This window comes from Electrophorus electricus, chromosome 8 (genome assembly GCF_013358815.1).
Source record: "Electrophorus electricus isolate fEleEle1 chromosome 8, fEleEle1.pri, whole genome shotgun sequence".
NCBI classification, from domain to species: Eukaryota; Metazoa; Chordata; class Actinopteri; order Gymnotiformes; family Gymnotidae; genus Electrophorus; species Electrophorus electricus.
The window spans coordinates 16,292,770-16,311,569 of NC_049542.1; the positions used below are offsets into that span (position 1 = coordinate 16,292,770).

Genomic DNA, 18,800 nt, shown 5'->3' on the forward strand with positions numbered 1-18,800 from the left:
ATAGCTTGTCTACATTCAGAATTTTCTCCCACTCATATAATTGGTTAAATTAAGCTAATTCTGTAGTTTTCTTTTTTGCCTTTAATTTTGTATGTTTGCCTTATGTGTAAAATGTTGCATCCTAAATTAAATAGAGGATAATGATTATTGTATTTCAAAAAAACTGCCAGAATCTAAAGAAAGACACCAGACATCTTATTTTTGGATAAAAATGTTTATCTTTAGATGACACAATATCGCTTAGATCAGAATGTGATCATTGCACAATAGAAAGTAACAATACAGTGTAGAAATTGTAAATCCATTTAAATACCTCCCTTGCGTTAACATCGGAGCCATATCAAATCAAAGATGCCAAAACCAAAATTATTGCAGACAATTTGCTTTAAGAAAAAAGAAGAATAGACTTAATTTTCTTCTAGGAAAGATTGAGGAAAATACTTGGATTATTTATTCAAGGATACTCAATCGATAGCAAAAGTTCCAACAGCAACAGGTAATATTATCTCCTTAAAGTGATTCAAGCACTTTAAGCATGTACTTACCAACTTCAAATCTACCATTTGTTTAAACATTCATTCAAAAAATCTCAACTCTCTTTTTGCAAAAATCATGGTGGTAATCTAAGAAAATAAACAGACCCAACTGCAGTTCCAGAATCATGTAAAATTAACTGAATATTAACTGTTCAGTAAAATTACTCATGCTGATTTCAAATGCCATTCAATAGTCTACCAACCATGGTTTTTGCTTACAGGTAAGTTGCTTGAGCTATGACTTCTATGATACAGATTACCATAAAATATTGCATTAAACAATTAATAAGTTGATCTACAAAGAGGAAAACCTAGACAGCCCATTACACCTCAGTGTAGGTAGTAAGATAGATAGTCTACAAATTTCAGATGAAATATCGAAAAACCTCAAAAATGTCCAGATTTCTTTTCCTAAAAATTTCTGATAACATGCAATAGTTTCACTTTCCGAAGCAATTCACATTCTGAATCGATTCACATTCTGAATCGATTCACAAATGAATAAATTGCCACTGTTCAAAATCTTCCATTATCAGCTAATTCTGCTGACATTGATGAAACTGTAAAGGCAATAGTGAGCTAAATAATTCATAAGTTAATGCACAGAGATAATGGTTTACTTTAATTATATATAAACCTATTGTCCAAAATTGTGTGTATGGGTGTTTTTGAATCAGTGGGCACTTTAAGTAAAGGGAAGATAAGTTTGTGCTTCAGTAAAGAGATCTGTCAGTGAAGAGATCTAAAGTAACTAATCTGCAAATTTAAATCGTCTTCTAGTTTCATATTATTCTCATTCTTTACACTACTCATAGTGTACATGCCTAGAACAAATTTGCATTCTTGTCATTACATTTGTCCCACTGCATTAGTTTTCTCTGAATAATACTGCTAATTTGGGGATTTTTTTATATGTATGAAAAAGACCAGTTGGCCATGAGCGCTGATCCTGCAATAGGCTACTCTGAGATAAATAAGCCATTACTGCCCCTTGAAAATGTAATTATAATTAATATCTATGTTTTAGAGACATATACAGATATAATTAAAGGAAGACAAAGGATGAACTGCTAATTATCGTAAAATTAATAATAGATCATAAATGTGGAGTTGGTTTAGCTTTATTTTGGGTGCCAGTAAAAGATCAAAATTCTTTCATTTGTGTTAAGGTATTTTTTATTACACCACTCTAGCATTTTTAAAAAGGTTTTTAAAAAATATATTATTTTATATAGACCATGCAGCTTTATACAAATCAAAGTTAATATTATGGCAAAAAAAGTTTGAGTAATTTGTGGTTTTTCCCCGCTGATCAATATCACTTACTCCATATTGCAAACCAGCTTTTTAGGTTCATATAGGTTAATAATACAGTTCCTATAAAGGATACAATGTAATATCACAATGCTCTCGGATAATAAAAGCTAGATCAGAGACCGTTCCTGACTAAGACTTAATGACTTATTTCATGACTATAAGCCAGTCAAAAAGTGCCCACAGTTGTAGAATCACCCATATTCAGCAATATCCAGCAATATCCAGAAATTCTTTCATAGAATGCTGAAGACACAACTAGAGGCACCATATCAAAGCCAAAAGGTAAATCGCAGCACATTTGTGCTAAAATGAACACTCTCTCCTCACAGAAACAATTCTGGCTTTTTCTTTGATAGATAAAATGTTAACATTAGAAATCAGGGAGAAAAGAGGACAGAGTCTACCTCGCAACAGAGCACATCTACAGATTTATTTTGTCCTTCACATGCATACCAACTGTGCCACAGTTGGGGGTCACGAAATGCCATTGTTGAGTTAGTTAATGAATGTGTGGTGGAAATCCTACTTCATACACTGAGATGAATTTGAGTATGTTAAAGGGGTTGCGTTGGTGAGATGCACATTACTGACTGTGTGAAAAGGGAGGACCCTAACATGGTAAACTTAGACAAACGTTTACAGTGTATTGCACTCAGGCTACAGATCATTTGATGTTTGGTTCTCATTAGATCTACTTTAGTATCTCTTACCCCATCTCCCAATAGAAAAATAAAAATCATCTCAGTATTAGTAGATCGATACAGACTATAATTGATCCCACTGCTATTTGATAAAAAAAAAAAAAAGTACATTCACAAGAGGACAACAAAAGACAATTCAACTTGAAATTCAAATTGATATGTGCAAAAACATTATAGATCTCTATAAAAAATATGTGCATATGAATAGATCTATTTTCTTCACCAATACAATATTTCCTCTATTTACATGTATGATTTAATAAAGAACAGAACATATACTGCTCTCATAGTTGTTGTTTGTTTCTTGGTTTGTTTTGCTTTATTTAATCTGTATACTCTTTTACAGAAAACAGCTTAATGTTATTGACAAGATGGTGTGGATGAAGGAATAAAAAACCCCACCACACATCCTGAACTCAAATCAATGTGATTGAGCACTGGGAGTAAGATAAGTACCAGAGTTTCATGTGGAAACCTGAAATTGCATATCCCATCTTGCTCGATCATATGTCATCATTGCTATTCCAGCCTGGCTAACATAATATTACATCTGAAAAAACTTTGGCTACTGAATTAGGTGATTAGTGCCCTGCCTCCTAATAAATTGCTGCATTCTGTGGTATGCACCACAAGGTTTGTCTAAGCCATCTGAATTTTTTCTCTTGATCTCTGTCATTGAGCAGTCCTGTTTACTGTACCGAAGTCTGTGGTCTCCTCCAGTCTGCTGTCAAAGGGAGAGTGCGGTGCTGATGGATCATTTTCGTGCAGGATACCTGCCAGGCTACCCATGGACCCAGGCTCTGACTGGTGAAAGGTGTACAGTGGAAGATGGAGATATTCGCCACAGTGGGAAGGGAGCCTCTCCACCTTGATCAGAGGCTGGCTGGGGAGCTGGTGTTCTAGGAGGTCCAGCTGGTCACGTGGTAGGCCCAACTCATAGGACGGTGTCCTTCTCCTCAGCAATGTGGTGCTCTCGGACAGCTTCTTCATGGCCACGAAGGATGCAGAAAGCTCCACCTCCAGCGGGGGCTCCACAGAGATGCACGGAGGGCTCATCTTCTTCTTCCTGGGGATGTGCAGCGACTGTCCACGTGTGGGAGGATGCTTTCTCTCCACTGCAACCTGGCTGAACGTGTCGTTGTCAGTGGAGGGGCAGATCTCAATGGAGTGACGTCGGTGGTCCTCAGCACTAGAGGGCTTGTCCAAAAATCCCTCAGCATCCATGCTGAAGAACTTCTTCTGGTCCTTGTCTCTGAGACTGCAGGCAGCCAGCTCGGTGGTGCTGATGCAGCTCTTTATAGGCACAGGTAGAAGCAGGCCCGATTTGACATAGGGCGACAGCGAGTGGCTCCGCACCTCCACTGGAAGCCCCGTCCACAGTCTTGCTGAGCTGTTGATGTGACGCACCTCCTCATCGGCTGGGTCCAAGGCTGAGTCGAACATGGAGCCACTGGGACTGCTGCAGCTGGCCCGGAGGCAAGGCCTGGAGGAGGTGTAGTGATGGCTGTGTGGGTGCTGCAGTATGTGGGGGCTGGGGCTTGGGGAGCGGCTGGCCGAACGGCTGCGAGACCAACATGCGGGGGACACCTGCGAGCTGATGGGACCAGTGATCTGGGGTACTGGGAGGGTGAAGTTCACTGCAGTGCTCCCATTCTTTCTGTCCAGGTTATCTTTGGAGTGGTAAGATTGCACATCAGTGGAGTTGTACTTGATTGCTTCCTGAAAAAAAAGGACTGTGTAAGCAATTCAAAGTACAAGAATGATAGTTTATTATTAGCTTCTCACAAGGAACAATTGGGAACATCTTGCAATTTAAGGCAATTCTTAAAAGAATGAATTCTTGACAATGAATAATTTTGAACAAAGAATAAGCAGCACTGGTGCAGCGACTGTACCTGCCTATGTAAAGGCCTGCTTGGGCTATGGGTGGGGGAGAGCTGAGGTGGGGGTACCCTGGGCATGCACATGCTAAAGTGGGGCATGGGACGAACTCCGGGGACCTGCAGAAGGGAACGATGACTCTTACACGGCTGTGAGTGGATTGACGTCATTGAGCCTGTATGGAAAGTTAATGCAGGTCATTCACTTTCATTACACCTTCACGCTTCACTTCAACTCTTTCCATTTTAGAAATCGCAAGAAAAGAAAAAATACATACGGTCAAGATGGCAATGCATCTAAAGAGGTAAATACCTAATTCAAGGGGCCTTAGGGTTGGCTCTGCCTCCTGCAGTGGGTATGACGCACTGGCTGGCCTCACTGGATGGAACATGTAGCTGTCATTGGGCAAAGAGTGCATCCGAGATACCGACATCTTCCGTGGCGATAGAAAATTCTTCTGAGCTCCTTGCATCCCCTCATCCTGTGTGAGAGAAAGGCAATCTTCTTGTTTACCTCTGGTCTGATATACTGTATAAATATACAACCCTCCTCCCTTACACGGTCAAGAAAAATCCAAATAAACTCTTATAGCAGACTCATTCACCGGCTCAGTGGATCTTACAGAGCCTAGTGTTTCCATGCCATTAGAGCTGCTCAGACCCTGCAGTAGCCAGTGGACCCAGGCTCCCACGATGGCTCACTCCCCACAAAGCCTAAGCTAGATTTCTTTGTGCTGTATCCACATTGCTGCTGAACTCAGTAAAAGCCCAACATGATCTCTTACTCAACACAGTACTCAATTAGGACTGTTCCACACTCACATATCAGACCATTCGTATTGCAGGATACCAAATGTGAAACTGCAAAAATCTTTTTAATTGACCAAAGTAAGCCATTAGAGATATATTTTGACAACTTAACAAAATGACTAAAACTAATCATTTTGATTCAATAGCAATTTTGTTCAGAGTTATAATTTCATCATTACACATTAGAGTACAACCAGCTTTAATGTATTAATACTACCAGTGATGCTTCTGAGGAACCTGATGTAATGAATTACCTGCCCAGGTGACTCAGGCCTTGGCCCCACATAGGTGCCCTCTGGTCCAATGGAGCTCCCTGTTGAGGCTTCACTGAGACGCCGGGCCATCTCCATCTCCATCTCAATCTCAGCGTCCATCTCAGCATCCTCTTTTGCCTCCTTATTGCTCTCCTCCAGGTGCTTCATCAGCACAGCCACCACCACGTTCACCAGAACAAACTGGGCCATCAGCACGAAAGTGACAAAATAGATGGGAGAGACCCAGGGCAAGTAGGGCAGACATTGCTTGTCTTCAGGGGTGCACTCTCTCAGAGTGTCCTGCGTGAGGTACCCAGCGTTCCAGGAATAGTGGTAAAAGACCATGAAAATATACAGATAGTCAGTTACTGTGAATGCCATCAGCACTGCACAATGAGAGGGTTTGTATGTTAATATTTCAGCCTTCATACTTGACATTTATATAGTACCTTCATTATGCCATTCCAATTGTCCCCGGTGGAAACTCTGAAGAGTGTGAGAAAGGCCATCCCAAAGTTCTCGAAAGTGGCGTGTCGACTCAGTCCTTCACATGGGTTCTTATCACTGCATTCTGCAGGGCAACACACAGCGATGAAGTACAGGCACACAACACACAACTCAAGAAGAAAAGCATTTAAAACATTACTGTTTATCATCGAAGTTGGAAACGTGGAAAGCAGAGAGATGTTGCATAAAGGACTGGTTGCAACATTAAAAGGACAAACAAGTAGCCACCATTTGTAGTGCCAGACTTAATAATTAGCATTGATTTCAATTAAAGCAAATGAAAGCAGAATGCCTGTCCTTTGAGACAAGAGCTTAATCCTGTCGTTTCTGTTATGAGAGGAGAGTCGCACAGGGAAATACTTGGCACAGAAATGTCCACCCAAGCCCAAAGGCCACCTCTCATAAAAATAAGCCACTGTCACACGGGTAACCTCTCTCAATTCTCCAAAGATCGACAGAGCTAATTTTGTTCCCCTCTCCCTTTACATCGCTACTGTAGTTTAGCAAGAGCTCTAGATTTTGAAAGAAATCTTCCCTCCCTTAAGGATTAAATCTAAACATCTCCAAACTAAAATAAAAAATGGCAGGCAGTGTACAAGGCAGGCCCTGACACTGGGAGTTAGGGAGCAGAGTGTGAGCAGAATGCAGCACTGACCGAGTTTCCCAAAGAGCTCCACGCCAAGTGCCGCATAGATGAAGAAGAGAAGCATAAACAGTAAACCCAGATTCCCCACCTGAGGAAAAACAACACAACATTATACACTGCATTACTATGTTAATAAACAACACCCAAATACCGTAACATGATTACTGGTCTGCCCTCTCTTCCCTTCTGTCTCCCCCACAGCAGCAAGTGCAAGTGAACAAAGCAAACTAATAGATTTTATAAATAACACCATGTAATGAACAGGCCACCATCTGTTCTACAAACAAAAAGTACGTAAAGTGCTGATATATATATATATGTGTGTGTGTGTGTGTGTGTGTGTGTGTGTGTGTGTGTGTGTGTGTGTATTACATGAAAATTTTGGATATTACTCATATAATTGCTGAATATTTATTCGTCTCACAGAAAAGGACAAACCTGTTTTTGCACACACAGCATGCTAATGACATTATAATCACCTGGCTATGAAATAATGTTACCAATTGCAATACTACAATAGCTTATAATATCAAGACCAATACAAATATAAAATACAAAAGCCAACATGAATAATTAAACACTTATATTACATTCCTCATTTTAAATTCTTCAAATAAAAAAAAACTAATAAAAAAAATAATCTTCATTCATTTCATGTGGCATCACTGTCTTCAAACTGAAAATATACCAGGCCTCTCTCTGTAGGAGGTGGTTTTATAAAACACTTATGAAACCCAATAGATAATGAAGTTACCTGTGGCAGAGCTTGCATGACAGTGTCCAGCAATGATCTCATGCCTGTGGCCAGCTTCAAAAGCTTCAGCACTGTAGACAGAGAAACCAAAATGAGCACTTACTCAGCACTACTGCCCTCCGTAATAGCGCTCCTACTGCTGTGAGAAACAGCCCCCGAGCATCTGGGTCAGCATGCACCCATAAAAACAGCACCTTATAGGAATTCTCAGCTAACAGCTGGAATGGAAGCGCGGTGCTACCTCGGGCTATCCGCAGAACCCGCATGATACGGATGATGGTGGGGTTGATTGGAAGAGCAGCATTCATCTTGATCTCCTCCAGGGTGATTCCAATGATGGACAGGAGCACAATGGCCAGGTCCAACTGGTTCCACCTACCAAAAAGAGCACAATATTTACAACTAGAATTTAACATGTTTTGCAATGACAAACCTTTAGTAGATACTGGAAAATCTAGTGGGCGACCTTGGATGTCTCACCATAATTCCACCCTGTAAAATCTTACACAGTCTAAATATGGCGTCATAAACTGAGGATATCATAACTCTTCTTTTTAACTCTTATTTAAACAAATAGTTCTTCTAACAGCCAACGTATCACCCAACCAGAGACATCACAATTTCATGCATTATGCATTATGCAAGTAATTATGACATTATCTAATCACATTGTTGTGTTTAATCATCAGAAATATCTGATGTGCTTTGTGCATTTCTAAGATTTAGGTTCTTAGTCCTTTTTCACTATACCACAATCAAATTTCAGAACAAAATAAGCAAAAAAAAATGTGATTGTCATCTTTTCTCTAAATCAGCATAGACTATTTGTGAATGCAGATATGAGAAGGTGCATTTCCAGTAACACAGTATGAGCTCACTTGGGTTCTTAATCCACTTTTATCTGGCAGAGCTTGTGATTTGCCTGCAGAAGTTTAACTGTAAAACACTGCAGCGCTATAGTATGTCTGAGTCTTCACCAGCATTTCTTCCTAAGGGCGATACGGGCACAAAGGAAACGGCCACCAAAGAGCCAAAGGGAAACAAAACTCCCTACAACACCCACCAGAATGACCTTTATGAAACAGGATTGCAATTAGTGTTCTTGGTAATGAGAAACGAAAGTGTGAATTCCAGAGGATGCTGTATAAACCAATGTAAAAGACTCCCTGATATGTATTCAACAGTCATAAATGGAGCAGGGAATTTGCCAAAGATCCTTTAATTTCCCCTAGTGTAGCACTACTGTTGGAGTTAACACTTTAATTGATCATGTCAGCTGTACTGTGGCCTACTTAACTGTATTTATGTGAATTTCTCTTTGTTAAAGTCAGTGTTTTGTTTTAAAGTCATTGCGTTAATTCCTGCTACAGTCAGCTTTGCACACCTCTGTGAATCCGTGTACTGTTGTACCTGTCTTTGAAGAACCTTCGGAAGCCAAAAGCCACAAGCTTGAGAATAGCCTCTAAGATGAAGAAGATGGTGAAGACATAGTTGCAGTACTTTAAAGATTCCTCAAGATACTGTAGGGAGAAGAAAGACAATTTCAGCACACATGGGATGAAAGCTTTCATAAGCAGTGGGTGCAGTTAATAGGGGGCAGACTCACCATGGGCTGACTGTAGTGTGGGTGGAGTTAACAGAGGGCGGAGTCACTATGGGCTGACTGTAGTGTGGGTGGAGTTAATAGAGGGCGGAGTCACTATGGTCTGACTGTAGTGTGGGTGGAGTTAACAGAGGGAGGAGTCACCATGGGCTGACTGTAGTGTGGGTGGAGTTAACAGAGAGTCAACTCACCATAGGCTGATTATAATGTTCCATAGACATAGTGACCACATTGATGCAGATGATGCAGGTGATGAAGAGATCCAGGTAGTGGTTGGTGCATAGTGTGTGGATGTAGAGGCGAACTGGTGAGTAGTCAGCATAGTAGGGTCTCTGCTGGGCCTCTGTTTCACACACACACACACAAACACACACACACACATACACACACACATGCAGAAAGCATTTTTGGGTCAATGCAGGGTACATATAACTCAGTGAGATACAGGCAAGAAGCACGGAGCATGAGAGGAAGAGTGATCAGTGTTTCAAGGTTAAAGGTTATACAACCCTCCTGATCTCAGATTCCTCTCATGTAGCGCCATTCCTCTCTGACATGCTATACTAGGGAACATGCCTTTGTAAAGATGACAGTCTTTGGCTGTGTGTGAAAGTATATGTATAAGAATGGCTGCAAATGTTACATGTTATTGTGATCATTTTTTTAGTACTTTTATTGTTGAGAGGATGATTGCTCATTCTTTAGCAGAGTTATGTGTTGCATTCTCCCATTGACATTATTAACAAATTAAATGTTTGAGTTTTGGAACCAGACAAAGATTGAATCCATCTTTCTGAGTCTGCCATATAAAGCATGTTTACTGGTAACAACTTACCAAATGCCAAGAGAGAAGCCAAGAGCTACAGTACACTTGAACAGAGAAGAACATGCAGGTATAACCTATCAATAATCTTAGAACCTAGGTAGATTCTCACCAGATACAACATGAACTGCATTTTTAAGGTCTTCAAGATATTTGAGATGAGACATGGTAAAGGCAAATTATTACAGCTAGAGAATGCAGTGCACTCCACCAAGCAGGGTGCTCGGCTTCCTGTATAACCTGAAACTGTGAGCGGAAGCTGACAGCTGCACATAAATCATTCCTTCCAGGGAAAGTTTAGTTTTTCCAAACCCCCTTCATGATGTCCTGTCATAAAGAAGCACTGTGCCTAAAGAGTGATTATATTCCTGGGGCTCGTCAGGACTTCTGAGTGAGTCGAACATCCCACAGAAGAGTCTTTCCCAATGATTTCCACTAAAACAGTGCTCTCAAGGGAAGAGCAAAAATAAATCACATCTAGTTATAATTATTCTTCCTTTAAAAACAGTGGATCTGAGATTTAGGTGGTTCTCTGACCCTGAAAAGAATTCAGAGGTAATCTGTATTTAGATCAAAGCTGAAATTCTATAGTAACCTTAGTTACATGTAATTTAGGCGTCAAAGATGCTACCTCTCATGCAGTGCTATTAATAGCACATGAGAAGAGTGTAACAGGCATGAATAAAGTTGTCAGGTTTTATGTTGGAGATCATTAGGCAGATTGCTTTTATCCTGAAAGACATGAGTGTGCTTATGCATATAAACCCATTGAGCACCTTATCCTTTATTCACTGGATCATGTAAAACTGTGGTCAGTGCTTTTAGCTTCTTTAGTTCTCCTTGGAGAGATCCGAGCAATACTGCTGGTGCTCATGGCTATTAGGAGACACAGTCAGTGAGATGTTTATGGAGCTAGTGGAAGTCTCCGTTATCCTCCACCGATCTCTCTGGCAGCCTGGTGTGACATGGATCAGTGCAATGCTAAAACCTAAGACAACCTTTACAACATTTTCACTTTTATAACTGTCAAAAGGGAAGACTTGCCTCCTACAGACCTACACAATGAGGTCCTAAGTGACCCTGTGTGTCAAGCAAGTTTCCTTTGATGATCTGTCATGCAGCATTTGGTGGCCATGGGATATCATGCAAGGGCATGCTGCAGACTTATCTATTTATTTATTTTGCTCTCTCTCTCTATCTCTCTCTCTCTCTCTCTCTCTCTCTAGTCTCTCTCTCTCAGGCTCTGGAGGCAGGCAGTGCTCAGAAAAACAGACTACCGACCAGACCCGCAATTCTCCTTACTCCTGCGCCTTTTCTCCAGCAGTCGTTGCCTCTTCTCCTCCCGCTGGCGTGCCTCCTCCTCCTCCTGGTCCTGCCGGCACTTGTGGAAGTTCTCTACCACCACGCCCACAAACATGTTCAGCACAAAGAAGCTGACAATCAGCAGGAAGGAGATGAAGTACAACAGCATCCAGGGGTTGTGGTTTCTCACCGGCTGCCAAGGGCATGCAGGACAAACAGACCAAGAAAGATGTGGCCATATGACCACTTCACTCAACAAACAGGCTGATTTTATTGTTAATGAACACCTGAAAAAAGGGATATAAAATCAAACCTGTTGGTCCACACCCACAGCATCCAGGCCATCATACATAATATTCACCCAGCCGTCCTTGCAAGACAGCACAAACAGCGACATGAGAGCCTGAGAAACAGGGATACAAGACCAGTGAACTCACAGGCAACTCACTGGCATCCTGGAAGACCAAACCTCTGGGATTCAGAACATTAGATCAGTGTAAGGGTAGTTTACATCATAAATCTGAAATAGACTTAACTGATATCCATTAAACCCCCTGACAATTCTTTTGGGCTATTCAAGCACTGGTACTGTAGTGTATCTTTTCTTTCAACCTGAGGTCCTACATATCAATATGTACTTCTACACACATACATACATTTCTCATGATCATCAGTTATTTTTAATAAATTCCTCTTACCTGTACCAAATTATCAAAATTGTATTTCCTTCGAATCCATTTGTAGTTTGCTTGTTGGCAATCTGATTTGTTGGTGATGTTTCTTGTGTCCAAACCTTCACAATGGTAAAACTTGCCCTTAAAGAGCTAAACATTAGAATAAAAATGTTATGCAGAATTGTTTAAATACCTGTATGGTAATCTATAAAGTGTATTTACATTATGGGGACTGGTCATATTTGGGAGTGAGCACTTCACCTGCACACCGAGAATGCCAAAGACAATGAAGAAGGCGCAGCAGATCAGCACTATATTCCCAATGGGCCTCAGAGATGTTATCAGTGTTTCCACCACAAGCTTGAGCCCAGGAGCACGGCTGATCACCCTGCCCACACAACAACAACCACGCCATCTGTACTTCTGCATGGACCAGGCACAGCATTTACACAGTACTGTTTTTCAGAATGATGTTCGTGATCACGACAACTGCTTGACTGGATAATAATTCAGGATGGCTAGCAATTCCACAACATTTTAGGAACAATTAACAAACAGGGTAGTGTACTTCCCTTTAGCAGATGGGCTTTGCACAATGCACTGCAGAACCTTCATGACCTCTCTTAAATCTGAAGGAATCTGAATCTGAATTAATCTCTGATAGTTCCCTGTACTGGAAAGTGGGAGTGCCAGGAGAACCAGACCTGTATTAAGGATCCTGGCTCTGGAGTAAGGATTCTTATCCTGCAGTAAGGGGGATAAAGACCCCAGGACTTGCTTGCTCACCTGAGAGGTCGCAGGGTCCGCAGCAGGCGCAGGACCCTCAGAATTCCCAAGATCCTATTCCCACCACTGGATGCCAGCAACACCAGGATGTCAATAAGAGAGACAAAAACCAGCACTCCATCCAGAATATTCCATGTGCTGTGCAAATAGCTGTGCTTCCCAGAGTAAAAGCCAAAGGCCACCACCTACGAGACAAGAGATGGCAAACATAATGAGCTCTGCTGAAGCTGAGGTACTTCTTTGGTAATACTCTGGATGTCTACAACAAATGGAAGCGTAAATACCTTCACAGTCATTTCAGCAACAAAAATCACAGTGAATACATAATTAGAAATGCTGAGAAACACTCGCTCCTAAAAAAACAAAAAGAACAGCATTCATCAGCAGATATGTTTAATAACAATAGCAAATAACTAGTACTGTCAAAGCCCTTAAGGCATCCAATTAAAGGGTTTTTTATCAGGAAGCTTGAAAATTCATCAGCGTTTAAGATTTGTATGGACATAGTGTCTGGGCCTACTGTGCTATGAGGCTGAATATCAGGCCTCTCCAGAGCGATTGTGATGCAGTTAAGGAAGATAAAGACCAAGACCACATGGTCAAACATCTTGTGCGAGATAACCCTCTGGCAGATCACCCGAAACCTACAATATGGAAACAGAAATCAGACATTGACACTGAAAGGATGTAAAGTATGAAACATGGTCACTGTAGACTGCATGATGAAGAGTACTCACTTGTTATGGGGGGAAAACAGATACAGGGACCAGTCCTCATGATTTTTACACCACTTGGGTTTATAAGAGTCCAGCATCTTCTTCATGCGAGAAAAGAAACTCTGCAGCACATGACCAGACCAGAAAGCTCAGTGACTGAGCTAACAGAGATATCAAGATATGCAGCATTCTGGCTATATTAAGAGTTCTTGTTATCTTGTTAAGAGACTGTAGCAGAGCCTGCATTATTTAAAGTCTTGAAACATGCTTACAGTCAACAATATGTTGAAATAGATTGTTTTTGTTACCCCTTGCCAGTCCCTCGCTGCCATAGTTGAGATATCCTCTAATCCTATAATTCAAATGTTCTTATACTTAATGTCAATGCAGAGCCCCTTGTTTGCTATAGCACTGGCAAGATGGCACCAAAGAGGTCACTTTCCACCCACCATGGAAATCAATTACAGTATGACAATTAGTCTCCTAGTAAGCCTAATTCCTGGGATGGCATCCTTTAAAAACTACAAAGCACTGTACTATCAACACAGCCCAGCAGGAATGTCTCTGCATATGTATACTTATGTAGGAGTGTGTGTGTGTGTGTGTGTGTGTGTGTGTGTGTGTGTGTGTGTATGTGTGTGTATGTGTGTGTGTCTGTGAGTTTCGGTGCCTGAGCATTTGCTCACATCATCCGAGTCCTCCTCTGTGGCAGAGTCCTCACGGTTCAGCTCTGAGGATAGCTGTGTGTGCAGGTGCAGAACCCTGCCGTTGCAGTCCTGGTACTCTCCTCCCAGGCCCAGGCTGGGCCCCGGGACCAGCTCTGGGAAGTCCAAGGAGCTGGGGTACTGCAGAGAGTCACCACTAGCACTGCCCACTGTGCCCAGAAAAGTTCCCTCCATGTCCTCGTCCTCGAAGCTGCCCCTGCCCTTGCCTGACAGCAAAGACTCCCTCTCACCGGAAGTGTCTTTCCTCTTCAGGCTTGGTGCCCGGCTCAGGCTGTTCCAGCTTGACCTGCGGCTGCCCCAGTTGCTGCCTGAGTTCCGTGGGTGGCAGGGTGATCTCCGCGGGCTGGCCTGGCATGAGGAGAATGTACCACCCTCAGCACTCTCCATGCTTTTTCACAACCGGGCCACTTCAGTTTGCTTATCTTAACCAATAAATAAATAAGAAAAAGGAAATCCAGCTTTGCCCCTTTCTTCCTTGGCACAAAGCTCTTACCACTGATCTCTGATCATAGATATTTGGGTCAATGGAGACCCCACTACCACGTCTCGACTCCAAACTGAAGGCTGACTCTTGGCCAAGAGAACTTTTGGGAGTGGGCATGGGGGTGGCTGCAGTGTGCATGATGATTGGCGGGGGCAAGCTGCCATGACAGTCCATGTGCCCATTTGCTGACATCATCAGAGAGTACATCTTCAACTCTGTCAGTGAAAATTGCAGAAGTGCCATCAGTTTCAGGAGACCAGGGGAGAACAAAAGACTAAAACAGCCCTTGATGTACTGCATGCTGCAAAGTCTCACTGAAGGCCACTGACTAAAGTCAACAAAAACAGGCCTAAAGTAAGAAAATTTAATGGCAGAGAACACATAAAAAATCCATTTTCCAATGCTGATACAGGTGGATGAACACCAATTTTAATGTAGCTTTAAAGATCCATTGCTCTCTTTACGAGAGGTTAACACAGAGGCAGTTGGACTGAGCTCATCCATGTCTGAGTAGCTCTTACGACAATGAGGACCATAGAATACATAAAGTCATTCTTCCTCCTGACACCTAAGTCTGCTTTATTAAATGTTCTGATGTTTCTCACCAGTTTATTACAAATAAAAAGGATTGAACAGCATAGACCTGTGGCACGCAATTCCCTCATCTTCTCCTCTTCCTCGAAGTTAATTGACCTTTTCTCTTCATCTGCGTCAGATTTATTGGCATCTCCCTGAAAGGCACAGGAGGTGTTTTAGACACCGGGCTCACAACGTGGATGCAGCAACTGGAACACTCAGCCCACAGTGCTTCAATAACTCCATTACTCAAAATAAACTGTAGGTCACGCCACCAGGGAGCAACACTGAGCGAAGTCACCCTGTCTCTCTCAGGGGGGCTGAGGCCTTTTGGCAACAGCACAAGCAGCCTTCTGCTCAACCTGAGCGTGTTCACACAGTAGAGGCCTCTCCCCCTGCAAGAGCATCAGCATTAGCGCTAGCGGCTTAAAACACACACATGGTGGTGAGCTGCTCAAGGGCCACACAGCTTGCAGCATGCCAGATGGGCAAAACAAAGGAGAACTGCAGTAGAAATACAGTAGAAGATGCAGATATTCCACAGTGGGGAAACGAACCAGTTTGCATGTGCGAATCTAATCTGGCGCTGACAACAACTGCTACTACAAAGAAGCTGTGTACAGTCATTCTATGGCTCTTCACAGAGAGACAAACGATGGCAATTTTGGGAATTTAACACAGAAGAGGTAAATAAATATTGAATGATATGTCAATGCACCTCTGCTTGAAAGCCTTCCACCAGGATGGCCACCAGCAGGTTAAAAAGCACATAATTCCCAAAGGTCATCAGGGCAACAAAGTAGAGTGCAGCCAGTGGAGATGTGGAAGCCATTCCATTATAGAGCACCATGTTCCAGTCCTCCTGAGTGAGGATCTGTAACAAAATCACAGTGTCTCACTGCAAATGTAAAACTGTCACAGAAAGATTTACAAACACAGCAATGAAGCTGGTAACAGCAGTTGGTTCATTTGCCTACTGTCATTTGAAGACTTAAACAACGTGATGTGTGTGTATTTACTATGTCCTTGTGTAAGTTATCATTTCTGAAATACACTAGACAAATTAAGATTCACTAGTTATCTAACCCAGCCATAGGGCAGAGGTGATAAAAACAAATCGAGGCAATTGTTCTTTTAAAGTACATAATTTCAATATCTTTTTGTTAGCTAGAGTTTTTGGCCACATCAGTTCAGTTATTATATCCATTCACTCCATGATATAATATCTGCAGATGTTTCCAGCAGAAAATATGCCTCCAAGTGTGCACAGCACAGCCAGATACAATGCAGGTTCAGCACCTTAGCAGCAATGGAGAAAATTGTGCTGATACAACAAACATGAAGATTGTGAAATGATGACTGTGAGCTGAACAGTAGAAACACCATCTCTACAGATAATGGAGTCTTTACAAACCTAAAGCCTATAAAAACAGTGAATCCCTGAGTACGGGCCACTGAATTGCGTGGAGGCACTCAACATGACACTATAGCCTTCGTGTTCATGATAATGTTTTTTGCCCTTAGCCCCCACCTCCACCCAGTAGGGTGACATCCCAGCTCTAACCTGAAACACAGTGACAATGGCCCACAACAAGGAGTCAAAGTTCTTCCTGTCTGGAATCGTGTCTCCATTCTCCATCTTCAGGCTGAATTTGCAGCCAAACAGATGCATTCCAAGAATACTGCAAAAGAGTTCAAACACTTATTTATGCAATGTTAGTGGCTTTAAAACCCAGAAATTATACCCTCTACTACTTTTTCTCAAGATGTGTTCATTATCTTAATACATAAAGTGGGATGTGAACCACCAAAACCAATTAAAAACTAGATGTGATTATTATAAAATAATCATAAAATAAAATTAATTATAAAATAAAAATAATTCCTTCAAGATTGTTTTTAAGTAGGTGGTGTTGCTCATTCTCTTCCTGCCTCAGGACTGTGGGTAATATCTGAAGCATCCCTCAATTTGTGGATTAACCCCTCTGTGTAAATTAAGTGAGACAGACGAGTGGCTGTTGAGCACCTGAAAGTGAAGATGAAAAGCATGAGCAGCATGCAAAAGGTGGCCACATTGTCCATGGTCTTCATCAGGACCACCAGCTGCCTGCGCAGAGCTGGGAGGAAGCGCACCAGCTTCAACACCCGCAGTAGGCGAAAGGTCCTGAGCACGGACAGCCCCCCATCAGCCTGCCCGATAATCTCCCAAACACTGGCACACACACACCAATACACACACACGCACATGCGCACCCGCACATGCACACACGCCCACACACACACACACACACACACACACACACGCCCACACATACACACACACACACACACACACACACACACACACATATACACACTGAGTCAACAAGATCAGCACATGTGCCAAATAAATCATACAAATTCATGGTGACAGCCATGATGGAGATGCAGGTCAAATGGTCATATTATAAACATCAGCTTTAGCTCATGAAGGTCTTCAAGGAAATGTGTAATTACAGTTAGCCCATTAGAATGAATTACAATATTATAAGAATGAGTACTAGAATGAGCCAAGTCAAATATGGTACAGTGTAGTAACATGTGCAGTAGAAGCACTTACCTTATCACTACAATGATCCCATCAAAGATATTGTAGGGGTTCTTGATGTACCCAAAGATGCCAAAGGCCAGCAGCTTGAAGATCATCTCAAGGACAAACATGCTGGTGAAGACAATGTTGCTGATCTCTAGAATGTCTGTCAGTACATCAGGCTGTGGGAGGGAACAGAAAGCCACATCTCATTAGCCCACTGTAGCACAAACCAGTGTTAATGGCCTTCTGGCAGTGCTAAAGATGAAGGTCCACAACCACTCTGACAAAGTCCTATTCTCCAAACTGCCATATTATATGTAAAGCAATAAATGTAGCAGCACTCAATAGAACCAGTGCACTTCTCCATCTAAATGGAAGGCCATACTTTTTTCCAACAGTATTTATATAATGAATACCTTAAGCTATTACCCTAAGCTATTAAAATGGCTCTAGTACTGATTAGTCACTAAATACATTTTCATACAGACATTAAAGTCTAGAATTGCAGGATTAAAACAATGACTAGGCCAATTTCAAAGTTTTTTGCTTATCAAGAGCTGAGCAATGTTGCAATAGAATCAGACAGTGCCCCTATAAACTACCCATCATAAGCTATTTCTCAACTAGATGTATCCCCATGTGTTTTCTAAGGCAGACAATGCCAATGATGTAAAGAACATACAAGATGACTATCTGTAGGCTCTCCTCTACAAATCAATACATTGTAAAGCAGGTATAAAGCCAAAGGTTCCTTCTGCTTCTAATAATTTAGAGTGCACTCAATCTCAGACCTTACCCGGATTCTGCTCATGTTAGATCAAGTTAATATATTAAACTGTTGATTTCTATGTTGCATTCACCACACCACCTGAGACCCGGTAAGACCGGTAAGACCTTTACTTACACTACACATTCCAATGCCAAAACAAATCAAATAATAGAAACCTAAAACCTTTGTATATGTTTTTTTCTGTAGGCAATGACAAACGCTAAACTTGGTTTGATGTCTGAGTGTTACAGTTTGTTTAATGAGCTAAGTCCTGCCATAAGCAGGGGCTTCTCGCAGCTACAGCATTTCCCACCTGATATTTACAACATCTGAACATCCACCCATTTCTAAAAAAGTCCCAAAGG

At 41.8% G+C, this 18,800-nt stretch overlaps 1 protein-coding gene across 2 annotated transcripts in view; it reads right to left on the bottom strand.

Annotated features, from left to right (window-relative positions):
• Nucleotides 1-201: 201 nt before the first annotated feature.
• cacna1ha (calcium channel, voltage-dependent, T type, alpha 1H subunit a) overlaps nucleotides 202-18,800 on the bottom strand; it is a 36,011-nt gene continuing 17,412 nt past the window's right edge. Inside the window, exons 9-33 of one of the 2 annotated variants that reach the window (XM_027022194.2) lie at nucleotides 17,694-17,845; nucleotides 17,121-17,306; nucleotides 16,659-16,776; nucleotides 15,813-15,968; nucleotides 15,162-15,249; nucleotides 14,528-14,733; nucleotides 13,996-14,382; nucleotides 13,331-13,431; nucleotides 13,114-13,237; nucleotides 12,878-12,946; nucleotides 12,594-12,778; nucleotides 12,069-12,195; nucleotides 11,832-11,957; nucleotides 11,447-11,536; nucleotides 11,134-11,326; nucleotides 9,200-9,351; nucleotides 8,816-8,925; nucleotides 7,647-7,780; nucleotides 7,406-7,476; nucleotides 6,661-6,739; nucleotides 5,948-6,069; nucleotides 5,499-5,798; nucleotides 4,748-4,916; nucleotides 4,450-4,610; nucleotides 202-4,273 (exon numbers count right to left, since the gene is read on the bottom strand). In XM_027022194.2, the coding sequence (XP_026877995.2) occupies nucleotides 3,227-4,273; nucleotides 4,450-4,610; nucleotides 4,748-4,916; nucleotides 5,499-5,798; nucleotides 5,948-6,069; nucleotides 6,661-6,739; nucleotides 7,406-7,476; nucleotides 7,647-7,780; nucleotides 8,816-8,925; nucleotides 9,200-9,351; nucleotides 11,134-11,326; nucleotides 11,447-11,536; nucleotides 11,832-11,957; nucleotides 12,069-12,195; nucleotides 12,594-12,778; nucleotides 12,878-12,946; nucleotides 13,114-13,237; nucleotides 13,331-13,431; nucleotides 13,996-14,382; nucleotides 14,528-14,733; nucleotides 15,162-15,249; nucleotides 15,813-15,968; nucleotides 16,659-16,776; nucleotides 17,121-17,306; nucleotides 17,694-17,845 (4,653 nt within the window). In that variant the 3' untranslated portion in view covers nucleotides 202-3,226. The remainder of the gene's footprint in view (nucleotides 4,274-4,449; nucleotides 4,611-4,747; nucleotides 4,917-5,498; nucleotides 5,799-5,947; nucleotides 6,070-6,660; nucleotides 6,740-7,405; nucleotides 7,477-7,646; nucleotides 7,781-8,815; nucleotides 8,926-9,199; nucleotides 9,352-11,133; nucleotides 11,327-11,446; nucleotides 11,537-11,831; nucleotides 11,958-12,068; nucleotides 12,196-12,593; nucleotides 12,779-12,877; nucleotides 12,947-13,113; nucleotides 13,238-13,330; nucleotides 13,432-13,995; nucleotides 14,383-14,527; nucleotides 14,734-15,161; nucleotides 15,250-15,812; nucleotides 15,969-16,658; nucleotides 16,777-17,120; nucleotides 17,307-17,693; nucleotides 17,846-18,800) is intronic. The other variant, XM_027022195.2, reaches the window with a different exon arrangement.